This window comes from Neolamprologus multifasciatus, chromosome 20 (genome assembly GCF_963576455.1).
Source record: "Neolamprologus multifasciatus chromosome 20, fNeoMul1.2, whole genome shotgun sequence".
NCBI lineage: Eukaryota > Metazoa > Chordata > Actinopteri > Cichliformes > Cichlidae > Neolamprologus > Neolamprologus multifasciatus.
In genome coordinates, this window is record NC_140458.1 from 7022512 (window position 1) to 7041014 (window position 18503).

The 18503-nt window shown below is 40.2% G+C and overlaps 1 protein-coding gene across 1 annotated transcript in view; it reads left to right on the top strand.

Annotated features, from left to right (window-relative positions):
• Positions 1 to 17321, top strand: part of vwa5b1 (von Willebrand factor A domain containing 5B1) — a 35465-nt gene extending 18144 nt beyond the window's left edge. Inside the window, exons 14-22 of the mRNA XM_085145663.1 lie at positions 1628 to 1824; positions 2565 to 2808; positions 4593 to 4886; positions 5357 to 5494; positions 7200 to 7334; positions 7921 to 7992; positions 8448 to 8517; positions 11108 to 11231; positions 12001 to 17321. Of these exons, the coding sequence (XP_085001789.1) occupies positions 1628 to 1824; positions 2565 to 2808; positions 4593 to 4886; positions 5357 to 5494; positions 7200 to 7334; positions 7921 to 7992; positions 8448 to 8517; positions 11108 to 11231; positions 12001 to 12633 (1907 nt within the window). The 3' untranslated portion in view covers positions 12634 to 17321. The remainder of the gene's footprint in view (positions 1 to 1627; positions 1825 to 2564; positions 2809 to 4592; positions 4887 to 5356; positions 5495 to 7199; positions 7335 to 7920; positions 7993 to 8447; positions 8518 to 11107; positions 11232 to 12000) is intronic.
• Positions 17322 to 18503: the final 1182 nt, after the last annotated feature.

Sequence of the window (18503 nt, forward strand, 5' to 3'; positions counted from 1 at the left end):
AAGGTTTCAGGTGAACCCATTGTGATGAGGTCAAAAGGCCCAGGATGTTAGTGGGCGTTGAGGTTTCTTGGAAGGGATCTCAAAACTGGATTATAGATGGCAAACAGTTGGTGTCGTAAGCCAACGTTCAGTTCAAAAATGGTCGTTCACAGTGGACATAGATGGCTTCTTTCACTCCTCTTTCAAACCATCTCTCTTCTCTGTCCTAAATGTGAACATTCACATCCTCAAAAGAGTGACCTTTGTCCTTTAGATGCAGATGGACCGCTGAGTCTTGTCCCTTGGAGGTGGCTCTTCTATGTTGTGCCGTGCATTTATCAAGTGACTGTTTGGTCTCTCCAATGTAGAGGTCTGAGCATCCCTCGCTGCACTGTACAGCATACCCTACGTTGTTAAATTTGTGAACTAATCAGATAGTTTTAAAAGAGCTCGGTGTAGGGCTGTTGTTCCCAGACTATGGGGCCTAAAACCTGCAGTAGGAGTTCTGCAGTAAGGCTAAGCAAGAATGATGCATTGCCCTGCACTGCCAGAAAGGCAGGGAGTAGTTTGTAAAAGGAATGCCAGGTTAATATCAAGCAGATGATGAATCATTTTACAAATACCAAAACAAACACTATAGCATATGGAGAGCCTTATCTTACCATTGGCTTACCCACACGGTGGGTAATGAAGAGAGAACACAGTGTGCTCAGAGTCTCAATATATTAGCTTCTGACTGTCACAGTCTGGGGGAGGCAGACTGTATGAATTGAAAAAAGGACCCAAAACGCAGACTCCAAGGAACAGGGAACAGAACTTGAATGTTAACAAAGGCTGGTGAAAAAGGTACAAAGAAAGGGCAAGGCAAACTGAAGTAAATTAACATCAACCTAAAGTGGGAGAACTAAATAAACAACAAGAAAAACCTAGACATGAAACATGGCATGGAAAACATGGCACGAACACAGACAACCTGACAGCGACACACTGAAAACAGAGGACTTAAATACACAGGAGGTGATTAGGGGAAGTGGGAACACATGGGGAAACAGCTGACACTAATCTGACATAACGAGACAAAGGAAGCAAAGTTGACTACGCTGACATAGGACACAGACCTTCAAAATAAAACAGGAACATGAGACACAGACAAGACAATATAACCTTGACGACATAAGACACGCAGCATGAAACACATAAAGGCAAAAGGAGACTAAAACACAGGGGTAGAAGACACAATGGGAATCTAAATAAACAAATAAACTTAGATAATCAAATGAACTTGAAAATAGACGATGAATATCAAAATAAACTCAAACTTAAAACGCTGGGTCAAAAGACCCAGGATCATGACACAAAGCTGAGGAAGGTAGGACGCCAGCTGAAGCCTTTGTTTGTCTATTTTTTTTTCTAAAGTTGTATTTCATTTTTACTTTACAGCGAGTGCTTTGTCTATAAATCAGGGAGTTTGCAACCAGGGATGTAAGTGTGTTTAGGTCCATTGGAAACAAATGTGGTGAACTTGGCATTTTGATTTAGTAATTACCATTTCAGTATGGTGGAACCTACAATTATGTGTTTCACGGTGTTGTGAATTCGTTATCTTTGTAATTTTGCGGGCTTTTTTCATTTTTGAACAAAACATCAGGTTTAGATAAGACATCACCAAGAAGACGTGCCTATAGTACCAACCAGATATCAGACTACAACCCAGCGAAGAAGGTCTACACTCCCAGTGACTCCAGCTCTGTGGCGGTGAAGAATCCACTGAGGAGAGCCAAAGTCCAGGAGCTGATAGGCCAGATGAGCCCTGAATATGATGCACAGTGGAGGAATGACTACCAGGTGAGCTTTAACAGTAACAGCTTCCTTTTTAGTTTGCGTTTTAACTGATTTAACGGCTAAAACATGAGCACAAAAATAAACCACTATCAGCTGTACAGGCAGGAGACTTTGATGATGATGGAGTTGTCATGATGTCATTGTATAGAAATTGATATTTATATTCAGACCCTGCTGACAATTAAACCGAGTCTTGTCTGGACTGAAGTATAATCAAGGACGCACTAATGCGCTCTCTTCAGTAATGAAGGGCAAAATTTATGAATTGCAATTAAGTCCGACTATTACTCAGGGAACGTGTCAGTATAACTAAGCAGAATTCACTGGACTGTAAAGAAATGATCTTCTCTTGTGAATCCAGTTGAGGATTCAATATATTATTGCTTGATTAGCTGAGTAAATATAGCAAATTTCAATTTTCTGCACAAATTAAAAGACTAATATAAAAGATTTGGATCCCTCAGGCTTTTTACACTAATCAAAACTCAATGCTGTGATGGCCATTCTTCCTTTGTTACGCTGACATTTTCTAAACTAGAAAATTGTCAGTTGCCCTGTTGCAATACAACGCATGGTTTGCAGAGTCCTTATGTAATTATTCACTTGAAAGCCCCCTGGAACCTGAGCCTGAGTGAGCACACAGAAATGACCAGAATTACAATTAGTAGGCGAGGTTGCAAACCTTATTAGACCTGTGATAGGACCAGGGTCTTTCGAATTAAAACTCCTTCTATTGTTTTCAGCCGCAGCCGGCAAGTCTGGGTACCACATCTACCAGGGGGCGTTCTGCCAGCTGTCACAAGCCGCTCCTTCAACAGGAGCTCTTTCTGCAGCAGGAAGCCGACTCTGAGCATCATTATCCCGAGCCACAGGACGATCCTCCGCCCAGCGGCGGCAACGTGACGCCTGTGTCTCGCAATGCTGCCAGGGAAGATGGATCCAGATCTTCCACAGACAGCCCATCTCTTGGGAGCATTGGAGACACAGGTGAGAGGGAAAGTAGAACTGTTTTGCATTAATAGAAATCTCTAAAAGAAATTAAACATTTTGAAGTTGGCCTTATTTTTATAGTGTAGCAGCTAATGGGTTGAATGCGGAGTGCATCGTTTTAGAGGGGCTTAATTACAAATGCACTGTAGCAGTAAATTAACAGAGTTAGAGAGCTAGAGGAGAACATAACCTCCATCTGTACACATATATGACTTACAGTGAGAAATTGGCTTGGGCAGAACGGTGGTTAGCACTGTTGCTCTACTGCAAGAAGGTCCTGGGTTTGAATCTAGAGCTGGAGTTAGATAATCAGTAAATTGGCTGTAGATGTGAATGTGAGTATGTATGGTTGTCTGTTTCTGTGTTGACCATGTTAAAAAAAAGTATTTATTTTTTTAAACATGTTTAAAATGTTGATATTCAGAGGGAACCCGTGCCACCTTAAAATGATGGACCTGTCCATAGTTTACTTGGACTGTGGTACACATGTAGGGCCAGCACAGAGCTCCAGTGCTGCATCAACAACAGTTTAAGCCATAAAAAACACAAAACAAACAAACAACAAATCTATAAAAATGTCTTTATTAAGTAATTAACAAATGTGTAAGAGGTCAGTGTGTCACCGCTTCCCCAATAAAGCCACCAAATGCTGAAATGCATGAGACCTATGTTCTGTAAGAGTCTGGGTTGGCACCAGAGCTGGATGGGCGATCGACTTTGATAGAGGGACATTTGATTCAGCTCACTTTGCTGTTTCATTAAAAAAGAGAAATGTGAACACAATTTAAAAAGATGCATGTCATAGTATAAAAACAAGATACTTTTTATGATGAGACAGAAGTAGATTAATGAACTCATCACATACGAGGTCACTGTGAGCACTGAATATACTCAGGATATTAAGATTTGTTTTGCAATTTTCAAGTCAAATCATGCTGTAAAGCCAGCTGCACAAGCTGGTGAATAACCTGTTTTTAGTTCCAAAGAGACACATGAGGGCTACTTCCCAAACTCTTGACTTACATAGGCCCGTCCACTCCAAAAAACTCCAGTGTTCTTGTCAGTTAGTGACCACAATTGGAGCACATGTACTAAGCTGCTATTACCCAAACAATTGACTTGAGCTTGAGCTGCAATACCTAATCAGCCATGAGAGTGTTTTAACTTTTTCATTATCAAAACTGTACTTGTAGTTGCAAAAGTATGTCAGTAGAATTCAACCGAATTCAAAAAGTGACCTTTTTTGGATAGGCTTGGATCCCAAAAGTCCATAATGTTGATGTTGGCAAGAGTGCATTTAAAAAGCTTATGCGTGCACATGAAAGAGAGAGGGATATACATAAATGAAATGTGCTACAAAAGCTGAGATGCTGAGATGTGACATGTTTGCAGCTTGGATTGTTAAGGGCAGCGTCAACACAGGCCAGCAGGGAGTCAGGAGAATAGCATGCTCAAGCATGGCATGAGGTAAACATGATCGTAAAGCTAAGCTCGGACACTCAATTCACGGGAAGAGCAGGAAATGTTTTTCTATGTCTGGGGACAAAGCACAAAATTATCTAGGAGATGAATGATAAACAGAAGAGGTAGAGTTTTAGAAAACAGTTATTAAAGTAGAAAATCAAGCAGACAGAAGAGCTTTGGAAACAGGAAATAAATTAATTCAGCACAAATCCAGTTCCATACGAGCAGCAGCAGGTAATAAGCTTAAGAGAAATAAGAGGTCCTCGCACGGCGGGATTGATAAATCCACATCAAATCTTGCTCCTGTGATGTTTCAGATGGTTATGGACACCAGTTGTGCCGAGCAGAAACCCCACAGGATACCCACGCTGCACATCTGGATGCTGCCAACCAGCACAAAGGTGTCTGCAAGGCTGTGGTGTCTGGACTGCTGTGCGGAAAACCAATGAAGTGGGAGGTTGTGTTTGATATCGAGCCCTTTCTGAATGGCCGTGAACGCGAGGAAAAGGTTCACGAGGAGCTGTGGAACGAGACCTTCCACCACCTGGCCGGCCGCTCCATCATCAACGACTTTGAGCACATGGCCGATAAGGAGTGTGAGATTGAACACGGTGAGCTCTATGGGGATTCCAGTGTTTGGAAGGAGACAGGGGTAAATTTTAAGATCAAAAGACTTTGCAGCAGTAGGCCTCCTGCTAATTCAGATTTGATATTTGGCTCTCTGTCGTCTGGTTTTGGCCTTTTAGATATAAAACTTTTCACAAATAGTTTGACATTTTGGCTTTCTCACTTTCTCACCAAAAGCTTTTAGAGAGGACTAACATCACGGTCGTGTCTATCCATTAGATACAGTGTTAGGTGGTAAGAGGTCCTTTAGAGATCCTGTTATGGGAATTTTTTCCCTTTACATGGAGCCAAGTGAGCTGTTTCTTCCTCTTTCTAAAGCAGTGTAAATTTTCTCATTTACTTCCTAACCAGAAAGTAAATGAGTATATGTCATTTATAATTGACTAATGTTTGGACTGATTTTATTTGATGTTATATATATAATATTATATATAATGCTCATTGTGTTTCACAGGGTCTGGCAGGAAGTACCAGTTATACGGTATTCACACCAGCAAAGCCTGCAATATACTGAGCAAATACACAGCGTTTGTTCCGATTGACCTGGACACAAATGAGTATTTGCAGACATGTATTGAATACTTAAACCCTGGTAAGTAAGACAAATTAGGTGTGACGAGGTTCCCTTAAAAAATGTTCAATCAGCTGGTTATTTTTTATAAGACTGCTGCTGTGCCTGACACAGCAATCTAAAGTGGGATATTTTTAGAAATGCCTTTTCTTTTCTTTTGCACAGCATTTAGAAGAAAATATCAATGTCATTCTAACGTCTCGCTGTCAAATATGAAGCATGAGATGAAAAAAAGGAAACTTCCTATGGCATTTATAGTCATTTTTTTCTAAAACATCAGTCCGAAAGAGTATCTAGCCTTGATATGGGCATTTCAGGCACAGCTCATTGACATAGCCGCATTAACATCACACACTGGTTTCAGTATCCACATTTTGAGGGTTAAGCATTAGTATTTTGGCTGCTATCATATTTCTTTTGGAGCCAGATGCCTGTACAATCCACAGAGACCAAAAACATTTTGTGTACCAAGCTGTAAATATGCTTTTTAGGGCTGTAAACTGTTTAACATCTTCTTCGTCTTGGAGCCAGCTTTAAGTGACACCTGAGGTACTTTATTTTTTAGCACATCTATGGTGGCTTCATTTTTCCCTTGTTTGAACCTTTCGCTTGTGAAAAGCAGTCAGTCAGAAGAAACCTGTCTTAAAGGAATCTTTGCCTTTTAAAGGAAGATGTGCTAACATGACATGTTTCAGACAGTCAGTGACCTGGAGAGCTGCATTAAAGCTCACTATTGGGTTAACTGGGATTACCTTGAAGTTTGAGTTATGCAAAGCTGCTCCAGGAGAGTCCAGAGCTGGAATTCAGCAAGATAGGCTCCCAAGACCCCAGAAGCGATTTGGCAAATTGAGATCATGAAATATAAATTAAAGTAAGTGGCATGTAGCAGAAACAGACAAACAAACAAGACAAACTTGTGATTTAAAGTGGGTGGATACAAAATAACCAGGTAGCCTCAAGCAGTCACGCATCTACCAATGGGAGTAACAGATATCTTTAGTAAACATAGGATGGCATGTAAAAGGGGCTGCTTGCACAACCAGAGTGACGGAACAGGGAGTGAGTAAATTTGTACATTTGTGGCAGCAATCTACTAAAATAATTCAAAACAAAACCACCGTGAGTGAGTGGGGCAATGTATACCATATTATTTTAAACTTCTTGCCTAATTATATATACTTTTTTTCTTAAAATATCTGCATGCATCTATTATACTGATACTGGTTCCTTTCCTTTTCCTGTAAAATGCACTAATGTAATTTGTAATTTACCATTTTCATTCATGTTTATGCAGAGAGGGATCATTTATACTCTATAAATACAGGATAGAAACCCCCAAGACTTCTGCAACAATGGATTTTGTTAGCCATGACTAACTGCAAGACATCGCAATGTAATAATTCAAAGTTGAAAATTACAGTAAAATCAAAGCCTATAATGTTGAAAAACATATTGTTGCCACACCACATTACCAGCATGTCCAAAAAACCCCCCCAAAATCTGTGAAGCAGGTTTAAAAAAAATAATGGTAGAGAACATTTTCATGATTAAATTTCATGTCTAGAGTTTAAATCGCTCTTCTGGTTACTTAAAGGTTACAATGTGTCTATGCAGCTTAAATTATCCCATGTTTATAATAAAGTGCAGATTTCTTTCTGACTGAATTACACATCAGATGCCCACAGCAGGCTTAAAAAATGTCTCACGATCAAAAATTTGTTTTCAGGTGATGGTCTGAAGAGGAACTCACACTCCAGCTCTCGCTCGGGGAGCAGGAAGAACAAAGGTTACTCCATCGGGCTTGGCCGCTCTCAGTCTGGCGGCATGTCGGAGGAAGTCGAAGATGTCCTGCTGCACAACAGTAGGCTGCATTTTTTATTCTTGGCTCACATTTCAGTCCTAGGGAAGGCGCTTTCATTTCTGGATCAATAGCGAGCAAGAGATAAAGTAGAAAGAAATGAGACACGAAGAGGTCTTTTATTCTGATGCAAGCATGGAGTATATGATCAAAGAAGCAGTTACAGGAGCATTATTCATTGAGGAAAGAATAAGAATCATGTTTATTAACTGAAATCTTGGTTTATTCAACAAGGGAAAGGTTTCGATCTTGCTTCACCAGCTCTGGGAGCTGTGAGATGTTGAGCTCGAAAAGCCGAGTGCTACTTTACATTAAAAATAATCCAGCTTCAGCAAAGGGTCACAACATTTTAAACTGATTTTTCAGTGGTGGCATAGCAACAGCGGGAGCTAAGACGAGCACGCCACTCGAGCATCTGCTTGGCACTGCCGGTTATAAAAAGAACGTGCACAGATACAGATGAGTTGCATCTGCATTATTAGACAGATACCACCCTTTTCCCACAAAAGAATGCCCTCTTAGGTTTGGAATGATAAGAAATAAAACTGAGCACAGCTGACAGTTAAAATCTTTTTCATCATCGTCTCAGGTGGAGAAGACGGCGTCTCTCCGTGCAGCACCCCCTCCTCTGCCGGCTGGGAGAAGTGTAGCTTTGCGGAGGGTAAGTGTTACACATCAAACGGTCAGTGAGTTTGCTGTGCCCCTTCAATTTTCCCTCCATGAAGACCTTTGACATGCACTGTCTGGCACTCTGTTGTCGTTTTCTCTGCGGCGCGGCCGCGCTGGTCCAAATGAGAAACATGAGATTATTGACATTTTTAGTCCCTGTGCTTGTAAGTGACGACAGAAGTCGACAGAGTTTGGTGGCTCGTATTGACAAATGCCGTCTGGATCTTTTTTGGAAAAAAATAAAGAAACAAACAAGAAGAGTTTCACCTGGAGAGGAGAGGCAGCTATGTCTTCTGCTGTCACTTAATTATCAGTGGGTGTTTTTCAGCCATTTATTATTTCACACTTAGGAGGGAAAACTAAATAAGGTGAAAAAAAATGCACTCCCTCACTTCTCTCTTTTCACTTGGCTAACTCTGCCTCTCTTTGTGTCTTGCTGTCTCCAAGTCTCCCAGAGGAGTCCCTCTGTAACCTCCGACCAATCACAGAAATCGGTGGAAAGCCTTTTTTCTGCCAGGTGGGTGACTGGAGGCTTGCTGGCTGAATTAATGTGCTGAGGCTGTGCTACCACTACATTAGGAACTAAATGGGTATTACAATTCGACTGCTTCACAGGGCAGAAAATATTCTTAACATCATCTTTATCCATTCCTGTCAGCTGATTTTGGCTTTTAGCGTAAGATGTACTGAGGTTAATGTATCAGTTGAATGCAGGGTATCATTAGCTGTGACCCTGAACTGGTGAGTTACAATTTCTTCTCCTCAACACAAAGAGTCCACAGCCATGCTTGCAGCTCTGCCAGGATGTTTTTAGGGCTAAGACACCGAGGTTATACAATGTGCTGATGCCTGCGCAGAGTGAAACACTGTTTAAATGAATGAAAGAAAGAGGCCAGATGGCATAACTGTTAAAAAATATACAATATTTTCAGCTAGTCTCTAATGGAAAATCTCCATAGCACTGGATGAAAACTGACTGATTGAAATAGCTGAGTGAAGTCTGACTTTTGCTCACCTCGTCACAGGCGGCCAATCATGTTAGTTAGATAAAGTTTTTAAAAAAATGTGTTTGGCTGGAGGAAGAAAGATTTGGAGGTTTGCTAAAGGTGTTACTTCTGGGAGGGTATACCACTCTTGCAGGTAGAACATATGTGCTGACTGATGTGTAGAGAGTATTCTCTGAATCAACTCAAAATGTGACCTGATTTTGGTGTTAAATAACAGGTTAAAAGAGAAAGTTACTTAAATACAACCATACTTAATGGACAATGGAGATTTGTTAAAACGAGCAGTCAAGTTCAACATCTAAATATAACAGATTTAGCCATACGGGCAAACTTTTGTCTGCAGTCGCTTGCAGGTTAACATTATTCATTACTAGTGAAGAAAAACCAAAAGTACAAAAGCATTTGAGCGCCGATAAGAGACAAAATCATGTAAATGTTGAGACATTTTGCAAAGAAAATAATTTGAGATTATGTATGTAAGTCAGATAAAGCCACTGCTACATCACTCACAGAATCTAAGCTGAGCATGTTGGTCTCACCCATATTACTGTAGTTAGATCAAATGTTGAAGCTGATGGGTGAACATGATATACTGCATTCTCAAATGAAATAACTCTTAAATCATAAGGTAGCCATGCCCTAAGGCATACCCTGCATTTTTGTGTCTCTCTTTTTGACCTCACATGGGTACAGTGAGTTATATGTGTTTTTATAAAACACAATATAAATGTTATACAGTTTGTTACATAAATATTTGGACATTTTGGGTAATCTTGCATCTCTACGTCCCCACAGTGGAAATTTAATGAAGAAGTGCTTGAACTCTAAGCTTTAATTCAAGGGTTTAACAAAAGTATTGCATGAACAATTTACAAATTACAGTCACTTTAACACCAAAATACTTTTGGTCTAAATGTAAATACTTTAAATGAATATCCTCATATGTGGCTCTCATTTTTCTTAAAAACAAAAATAAGGTAAAAAAAAATCTGGTAATTCTTTGTTTTTACATTCATCGGGCCCCAATATGCCAAAATATCAAAGAGAAATTAAAAATGCATGCCGTGGAAGAGTTCGGGTCTTAGGAGGTTAAATATAAGGATTGTTTGTAATACTTGAATGAAAATAATTTGCAATCAGTAGATTGCATAAAGTCTAAGACCATGAAAACGGGTCTCTTTGCCTTTGGTTTTGTATTTAATAACTAATAGTTTAATAAGAGGTGGTCTCTTTGAGTGCAAACAGGTGGATATACAATTTCTCTGCTTAGAGAAGCTCCTTGATTGCTTTTGCAGTAAGTTTTGGGTCACTTTCCACTTGCACTGTGAAGCGCTGTCTGATCACTTATGCAGCATTAGGCTAAATTGGAAGGTATATTGCTGTGCTATTTTTTCCAAGTATTAAAACCTTAAATGATGTTAGTTTGCCTAATTATTTTATGGCCTTTATGCATCAAAAAATGTAATTTGTAAATAGTTGTTTACAAAACATTTGTAAAACCCAAAGGTGAGAGCGTGCAGCGTTTGATTTCAAATCCACAATGATGGAGTACAGAGAGGAAATTATAAATTACAGAAACACTTTCACTAAGACTTTAAACTAGTGATTGAGACCATAAACTCATGAGGACAGTGTTTACAGAGCTCATAAAAAGTGAGCAGAGTTGTTATTTTCTCATAGATTTCTATACAGTTGTACTACTATGACTAATGGTCATATAAAGGAATGCCGGTCTAAGGCAATTCTTCACTGATTTGACTTTTTATACCTTGAGGCTAGTTCCCCTTAAAATGTATGTGGTCTGTGCAGTTTCATATCAATCCAATAAACAGTCGTTGGAGATATTTCTGCATAGACGAAGACATTTTCCATCCCTAGAAATGGAGATGCCCAGAGGCTAAAAAAACCCTCATTACCTGTAAAAAAAATAATTTTCCATTTTTTATTGGGTTATAAAACGTGTAAACTTTTACATAAAAGAAAAGAAAGAAGTTGTTGCCATTGTTTTCCCTCACAATCAGTGGATTACACCTAATGGTGGTTTGTGCTTCACATACTTTACACTGTAATTTACTTCTGCACCCCCCTCTCCTCTTTAAGGCTGGCCCTCAGCAGGACTCGTCTGCTAACTCGAGCTGCCAAAGGATTCATGTGTCGATCTCACAGCAAGTCTGGTGATTCAATTGGAGAGAGCGACAACGAGAACAAAGACTACATTCCTCTGGTGGGCTGCAAATCTTTACATGTGAATGTTTTTTTAACGTACACTAACTCGAGCTGACAGAGAGCTGTGAATCTGTCAGAGGCTGTTTAGACAGAGCGAACAATGAGTTCGCTCGTTTAGGCTGCTCTGAAGAGCCCTGAGGCGTAAGGTGCACAGCACGTAAGCATGCTGTATTGTAGATTTAAACGTAGCGTGTCTGCAGTGAGACATTATATTCACTCAGAATAAAAGAGACTTAAATGAAATTTCTTTCTGTGTTGCAAAAGAAATGGGTATGATTGATGGATTAATAGGGTGTTTATAATACGCTTCCACTAACCAAGACCTTAAAGGGAGCTCTAATTGTTCAGCACATGGCACATTGTCCGTATATTGTTTGGCACTTCCCAGATTCAGTGGAATAAAATATGTGTCAGAAATGAATAGCTGTAGAATAAAAGATATGTAGAATAGCTGCCCATGAAATGATTTCCTCTTCTTGTAACAGCGAGGAATCCTTGGTCAGAGCGCCTCACAACAAGCTGTTGATTGGAGCAGAAAAAAACCCACATTGCAGAAGAACAGCATGAATTTGAATCAGCTGTGGACTCGCTCCCTTAGTCCTTATTTTCTATTGATACGCATAAAGACAAACACACAGTCTGCCAACTGAAACTGATTTTAGATGCTCTCCAAATACATGCTGCCCTCTGCTTCACTGCTGAATGATTAAAGACTGCAGTAACTAAACAAATTAAATACTTTTCTAATAACTTCTTCTTCTGTACAGGTGTTGTTGCAGTTGGCTTGTGGTGCATTTCCCCTGGACGCAGCTCTGTGCGATGCCATTAATGTGCCCATGGACAAGCTAAAGTGGACGTCCCCCTTCACCAGTCACCGCACCAGCCTGGGCCACTTGTCTCACTCCAGCAGCCGCCGCGCTGAGAGTGCTGATGACGGATGCAGATCGCCGTTTGAGCAAGAAACATATCAGCAGTCTGCAGATCACACCGCAGGCATTCACAGCCTGTCTCATCTGTCCAGGAGCACCTGGACGGATGCTGGTCCCTCCTCGTTAGCCAGCCCATCTGCCGCTGCCAATCCCCCGCTCTCCACACTCTCCCGGGTGGATAGTGCACAGAGCGCTGGGTCAGGGGGCTTGGAAACACCATCGCCTGTAGAAAGCATGGTGTGGGCTACAGCGGTGGCCCTTGCCTGGCTGGAGCATAGCTCTGCCAACTATTTTATAGAATGGGAACTGGTAGCCGCCAAGGCCAGCATGTGGCTGAGTGAGCAGGACATCCCAGAGGGCCGAGATTTAGCATCAGTGAAGGCTGCTGCCAATCAGCTTTTCATCATCCTCAGACACTGGGATGAAAACCTGCAACTGAACATGCTCTGCTACAACCCTAACAGCGTCTGAGGCCTGTCAGTCCAAGACTGCAAGTACTCAAACCCTAACGATACTATGCTAACTGAGGCCATGCTATTCTCTGATCAGCAGTTTGTCCTCTGGAGTCTGATTTTGCGTTGCAGTCGTGAACAATGTGTGTTTTCTTCTGTTTGTGTGCTGTTCCTCCAAACATATCACAGGCTCTTCAGAGAAACTACAGTGTGTGCAAGCTGTTACCTCGCTGGTGCCATATGCTGTATCTGGATCACTATTAGCAATGGAGCTAACCGAGTTATGCCACTGATTTGTGTTTGAAAGAGAAGAATGCCAGTGTTAAATTTGTAGCATGCCATCAACCATCATCATCTGAGAAAAGCTATTACTGTCATCACATTGATGTAACAAGGAGAATGCTGCAAAACTATGGTAAGATCAACTGTTCCACTAATTAGTACACGCCATTTTTACAACAGTACAACATTTTCTGAATTGTTTGGATTGTGCTGAGGGGAAACAAATGTTGAAAATAATAATCTGGTTACTTGCCCTGAGTACTGGCACTCTTTTCTAATGCTCAGTGCCATTACAGTGTTAGTACTATTTGCCATTTTTGCAGTTTAATTGTAGCAGAGAAAGAAAAATATGCAAAAAGCTAGAGAAAATATGACATAGCTTAACAATTTGTTTGAAAAAATATATATGTGGTATATGTGGGGAAATGTGTGTATCTCTCTAGCATGTGATTTACTGTCTATATTTCATACAGTTTTTATTTTCCCGTACCTGATTATAACTGTTTTAGAGTATAAGATTTATTATTTCTTTTATTTTTACTTAAAAAGAAAAACACAGATGTGGACCTGGATGCACCAGCGGTTTGCAGGTTCAGAATTATCCTCATAAGCTGAAGGTTTGCTAAGTAATAAGGAAATTTACACTAATTTAACTCTAATTCACACAGAGATTTGTTTTTTAATATTAATTCCCTGTAATTTACCAGGTTTAACTGCTGTAAGCTGACATAAACATTGTTATTAATCTGTTAGAATAAAAAAGTGATTAAGCTTTAAGAGGTTTTTCTAAATGAAGCTTCTCAAAAAATAGCACGAAACCTACAGAAATAATTAGGCTTTTAGCACTAAGGACCACACTTGACTTAAAATATATCAAAAGCATTATATAGACAAAAGCATTGGGCCATGCCTCTTAAACTTTGAATTCAGGTGCCTTTTAAAATGGCTCATTCTAAAGAACCCACTGAATTCAAGCATGGTACTGTAACAGGATGTCATATCTGCAATAAGTCAGTTTGTGAAATTTCTTCCCTTCTTGCTGATTCCCAATAGGCTGTAAGTGGTATTATTGCAAAGTGGACGTGATTAAGAGCCACAGCAGCTCACACAAACTGGCAGACCATGTAAAGATGCAGAGTGGGGTGGCTGAGTGCTGAAGTGCATAGTGCATAAAGTGGCAAACACGGTGCTGACTTAATACCTGTAGAGTTCCAAACCTCCACTGGCATCAGCACAAACCCTGTGTGCTGAGAGCTTCAAGGCATGGATTCAATGACCAAGGAGCTCCTGTAGGAGGGGATTTGTATTTCTGCATTAATACATGCATCATAACCGCGATCTGTTCTGTAAACCTACGCTGTAACCTTTGCCATAACCTGACATGCTGCTCCCTGGAAATGTAACTACACGCCCCGTTGATGTAGCCCTCCCTTGTTGTAATTGGTCCGTTCAGGAGATTCCTCCCCTGAGTTTCTGGCGACCTTTTTGCTGTGGTTTTTGAATGAATCAATGGAGCCATGTGCATACAACCACGAATGTGGACGTCGGGCTCTACAAGGATTCACTGCAAAAGTCTAAATCAGTCTAAATCAGCCGTAATGTGTAGTTGGCCCAGTTATTTTGTCCATGTTGTGTTTTTATGCACTACATAAAGATGTAGGAAATACAATAGTAATTGCTAGTAGTATAGTATAACAGGCAATAAAGGAAGCTAAAAGTTATTCTGTGATACTGGCTGGAGCACACCTGTCTTTAAACATAGCCGTCATCTTTATCTCAGTGTTATAGCTCTTAATTTTCATTATTGGGTCTTGCACAGTTGCAAACTGAAAAACTTGCACCATAAAAAGAGAGACAGACAGATAGAAACAGCCAAATTACTAGGAATTAGTTGCACATCCCGCTGACATCATAATCACATATAAACATATCTATCTATATGCACAATTAAATTCAATACTTTTCTTTCCCCAGAAAGAGCTTTACTTTATAAGTTATGTTATTTGAATACAGATTTTTATTTCAAAGAACAACTCACATTTGAAAACACTGTTTTAATATGAAATCACTCCCAAAACTATAGTACAAAGTCTGGAAAGATCCCACTGTGGACTACAGGTGGATGCTGGGGTGTTGTAGAGTTGAAACCAGTAGACATCAATGCAGGGTTAGATGGTAAGTTCTGCATCTTAAATGGGCTGCCAATTTGAGAGCATGTGTTTGGTATATGATGGGAGAGCGAGGCATGTTATGTGTGCACGATGCAATCCTAAATGAGTTTTCAGGATTTAGTCGACTTTTTTTTTTTTATTGGAAACTATTTATTTGCACATTATAAAGCAAAATCAAAAACAGTTAAACCCACTTGTAATGATGAATTTAATTATCACTTATGTTGGACCTTGGATTTGCAATCAGCTGGTGCTGCCTACTCCCCAATAATATGTACAGCGACCAAAAGTCCTGCTCCTGAAATCAAAGATGAATGGCCCCTGCTAATTATCACTGTCAAAGCTTCTTTACCTCAAGTGCCTAAACAAGGTTTAAATCAGCTGAAAATGTAAAACCTGTTCATTGCAGTAACAATTGGTTCATTTAAAAAAATATACACAGTCGATACCCTTCTTTCTGCCTTTTTTATTCTTCCTTTTCAGTCCATTTGAGCATGTTTCAGTATTAATTTTCTATTTTTTCCCCCTCGTTGCAGTGTTGCTTTACTCAGGTATTCCTTTTTCCACTCAGGCTGAGTTGCATACGTCTGTCTGCATGAGCACAGGTGTTTATGTTATGGTGTTTGATGATTCAATTGCCACATTGGAGGCAGTAGTGCAGTATTTCCCTCTCTGAACTGAGAAATACAATGTAGATGTCATATAGTAATATTTTTGTCCTGTAATTGCAGTATTTAGTGCAGCTGTAATTGAAATAAGTATTTTTTATGTACTGAGTCAGGTGTATGGTGCAGTATCTTTCAACTTGCTGTTCGTGCCTTTATAAATGATTGTTAACTGTTTGAGGCTGCTGAAAGCTTTTGCTGTGTCTTTATAATTGTGAATGCTCTGACCAGCTCTGAAGGTGCATGTAATAAAGTAAGTCTACAACCAAAGAGCTGGGGCTCAAGTCATTATTGTTCCTATGCTACCATGAAGGCAGACCTCATGGACTAATACTGTGACCCTTGTCTTTTTAAGGATCTCCTGCTATGCTGATAATTCCAGATTTACCCATCGGTGTGTCTCACTAATCTTCCTCCAAAATGAAGGAAGCACAAATGTCAATTACCAGTGGAGATGTCCATTTTGCATATACTTTATGGTGACTGGACAGTAAGTGCTGTGGGGCAAACAAACATGAACATTTTTTATGTTGATATATTGCCCAGTAATGGCTTTAGAGAAATGTCATCAAATCAAATCATATTATGTAAGTACACCACAGAGAGCACTCGATGAGCTGAGGGAAGCACTGATCCTGTGCTTCCTACCTGCAGGAAATTCTATATTAATAGACATACGATTATTGCCAATATTATAAAAATGTAACCTGTAGTCAAGTACCACAATAAAGCTCTACAGAACATCTTCAGTCACATTGGTCTCACAGCCCTGTCTGACTGTGGCCTGCTGTTTATTTCAGTACATCAGATAATTACTTGGAAACATGACACCACGGTGGCCATAAACCAGCTGTGAAATGGAGAGATTTTATTAGCGAAAAAGGATACGCGTTGCACAATGTGAAGAATTAAACTGGGAAAAAAGTAACTCTGTATGTACCTCTAAACCTATCAGTATATTGATCACCCAGCCTCAAGTAAGAGACCCACAGAGGTGATCTTCAAAAGGAAAATCAGGAGGAAGCTCCCAGAAATATTACCATCACAAAAAGATTTGGAGACAAGACACAAAAATCCTTAAAAAAAATCAATGGTCTACACAGGCAACAACACCAGAGCAAAAATACTCACCTACGACCCTACAACAAGGTTTTACACCTCATACATATGACCAGGATGCTACACCTGATTAGATTTCGTAAATGGAAACAAACCTAGAAGCTAGAAATCTTTCTGATCCTGCACTATAAATGGTGTAATTAGAGGTCACTTATTTAGAATAATGGTCCATGATGGTACTTTTATGTGTTCATCAGTTTTGAATAGGTCTCCAACACCACTGGATGAAATGCAGCCCCAAACCCTGAAGGAGCCTCCACCAAAGATCACAATTGTACCTAAAAAAATATCTAATTTTGGATTAATCTCATGGTTATCTGAGTTCTTGTGTCATTTGGCATACTTCAGCTGTTGGGTCTGTCTAGCACAGGCCCACCGCTGGAACGAGACAATTTAACTACACAGCAAAAGCATTGAACACCAAGTAGGCAAAGTTCTTCGTGTTACTCATGCATGAGGGAGACCTGCCTGGAGCCTTTGGGGAGTCTTCACAAGATGTGACCCTGTGAAGACTCCCCAAAGCTGGTGCCAGGAGTCTAGCGGTCCATCTAAACAAAAGGCTCTTAGCCTAAAACTGACATAGCTACGTTTATCCTACCATAAAACAACAAGACAAGGTACGACCTCTTCCCATGCTCCCAGGATGTAGGTGTGAATGCCAGAACACTCTGGAATGCACACAAAGCCTTTGCAGACTATTAAGGATCACACATCCTATCACTACACAATCGATTATACACCTCTAAGCATATATGGTTAAATATTTCTAAGCATAAATGACAATAAACAATACAAATCTAACATCAGCCTTTTCTCTTCATTTTCCAATTCAGTAGATGGATCAACAGAAAGACCCGATGCATTTCTCAGGTCCCGTGTCAGGTCTTTGCTGTATTTCTCACTTGACAGGAGAAAAATGAGAACGTTTGGAGAAAGGGAGCAAAGTTGTTGGACTTCATGGTAAGTTTGGACAACATGCTTCTATAACTTGGTTCCAGCTGATAGCTGCACTCATCCTGCTGGTTGCTAGGGGCTAACGTTTGTATGAGTAATGATACATTCACAGCAACTGGAAAATGAAATTTTGCTCTTGCTTTGACTATAAAAGCACTCTGTGAACTTAAATTGTGATGCTGGAAAGTTTGGAGAGCAGTCTATTAAAAACTCTTTGGGCTTCACATTTCACACACACACGTCTTACAACATTTTCCCATCACTGAACTGAAGTCAAAGTGACCTGAGCTACACTGGTTGTATTCCTTCCCCCGAGTGACACGGTCTCATTAACAACAAAAAGCAGCCATAATGTGGGTCCTTGAAATCAAAGAGGGTGATAGTAATTAGGATGACAAGGCACCATTTACACCATCCACCCTATTACAAGGTAAAACAAGCCTGGCGTGAGAGGCAGAGGGTGCATGAACGAGAAATGGGGGAAGAGAGGGCCGGCGAACGGAGCACCGGGTAAGAAAAATGAAAGCTCATTACTGTTGCGCTAATAACCATCTTCACCCCTGTTTGAGAGATCAAACAAGACTCAAAGAGTTCCTGACAGTGTGCAGTGCTTTGAAGAGCATGCACACAAAAACCCGTATTTAGATCACGATATTTTCTCAGGTGTGTGATATTACGCAGCACGCCTTGATTCCAAC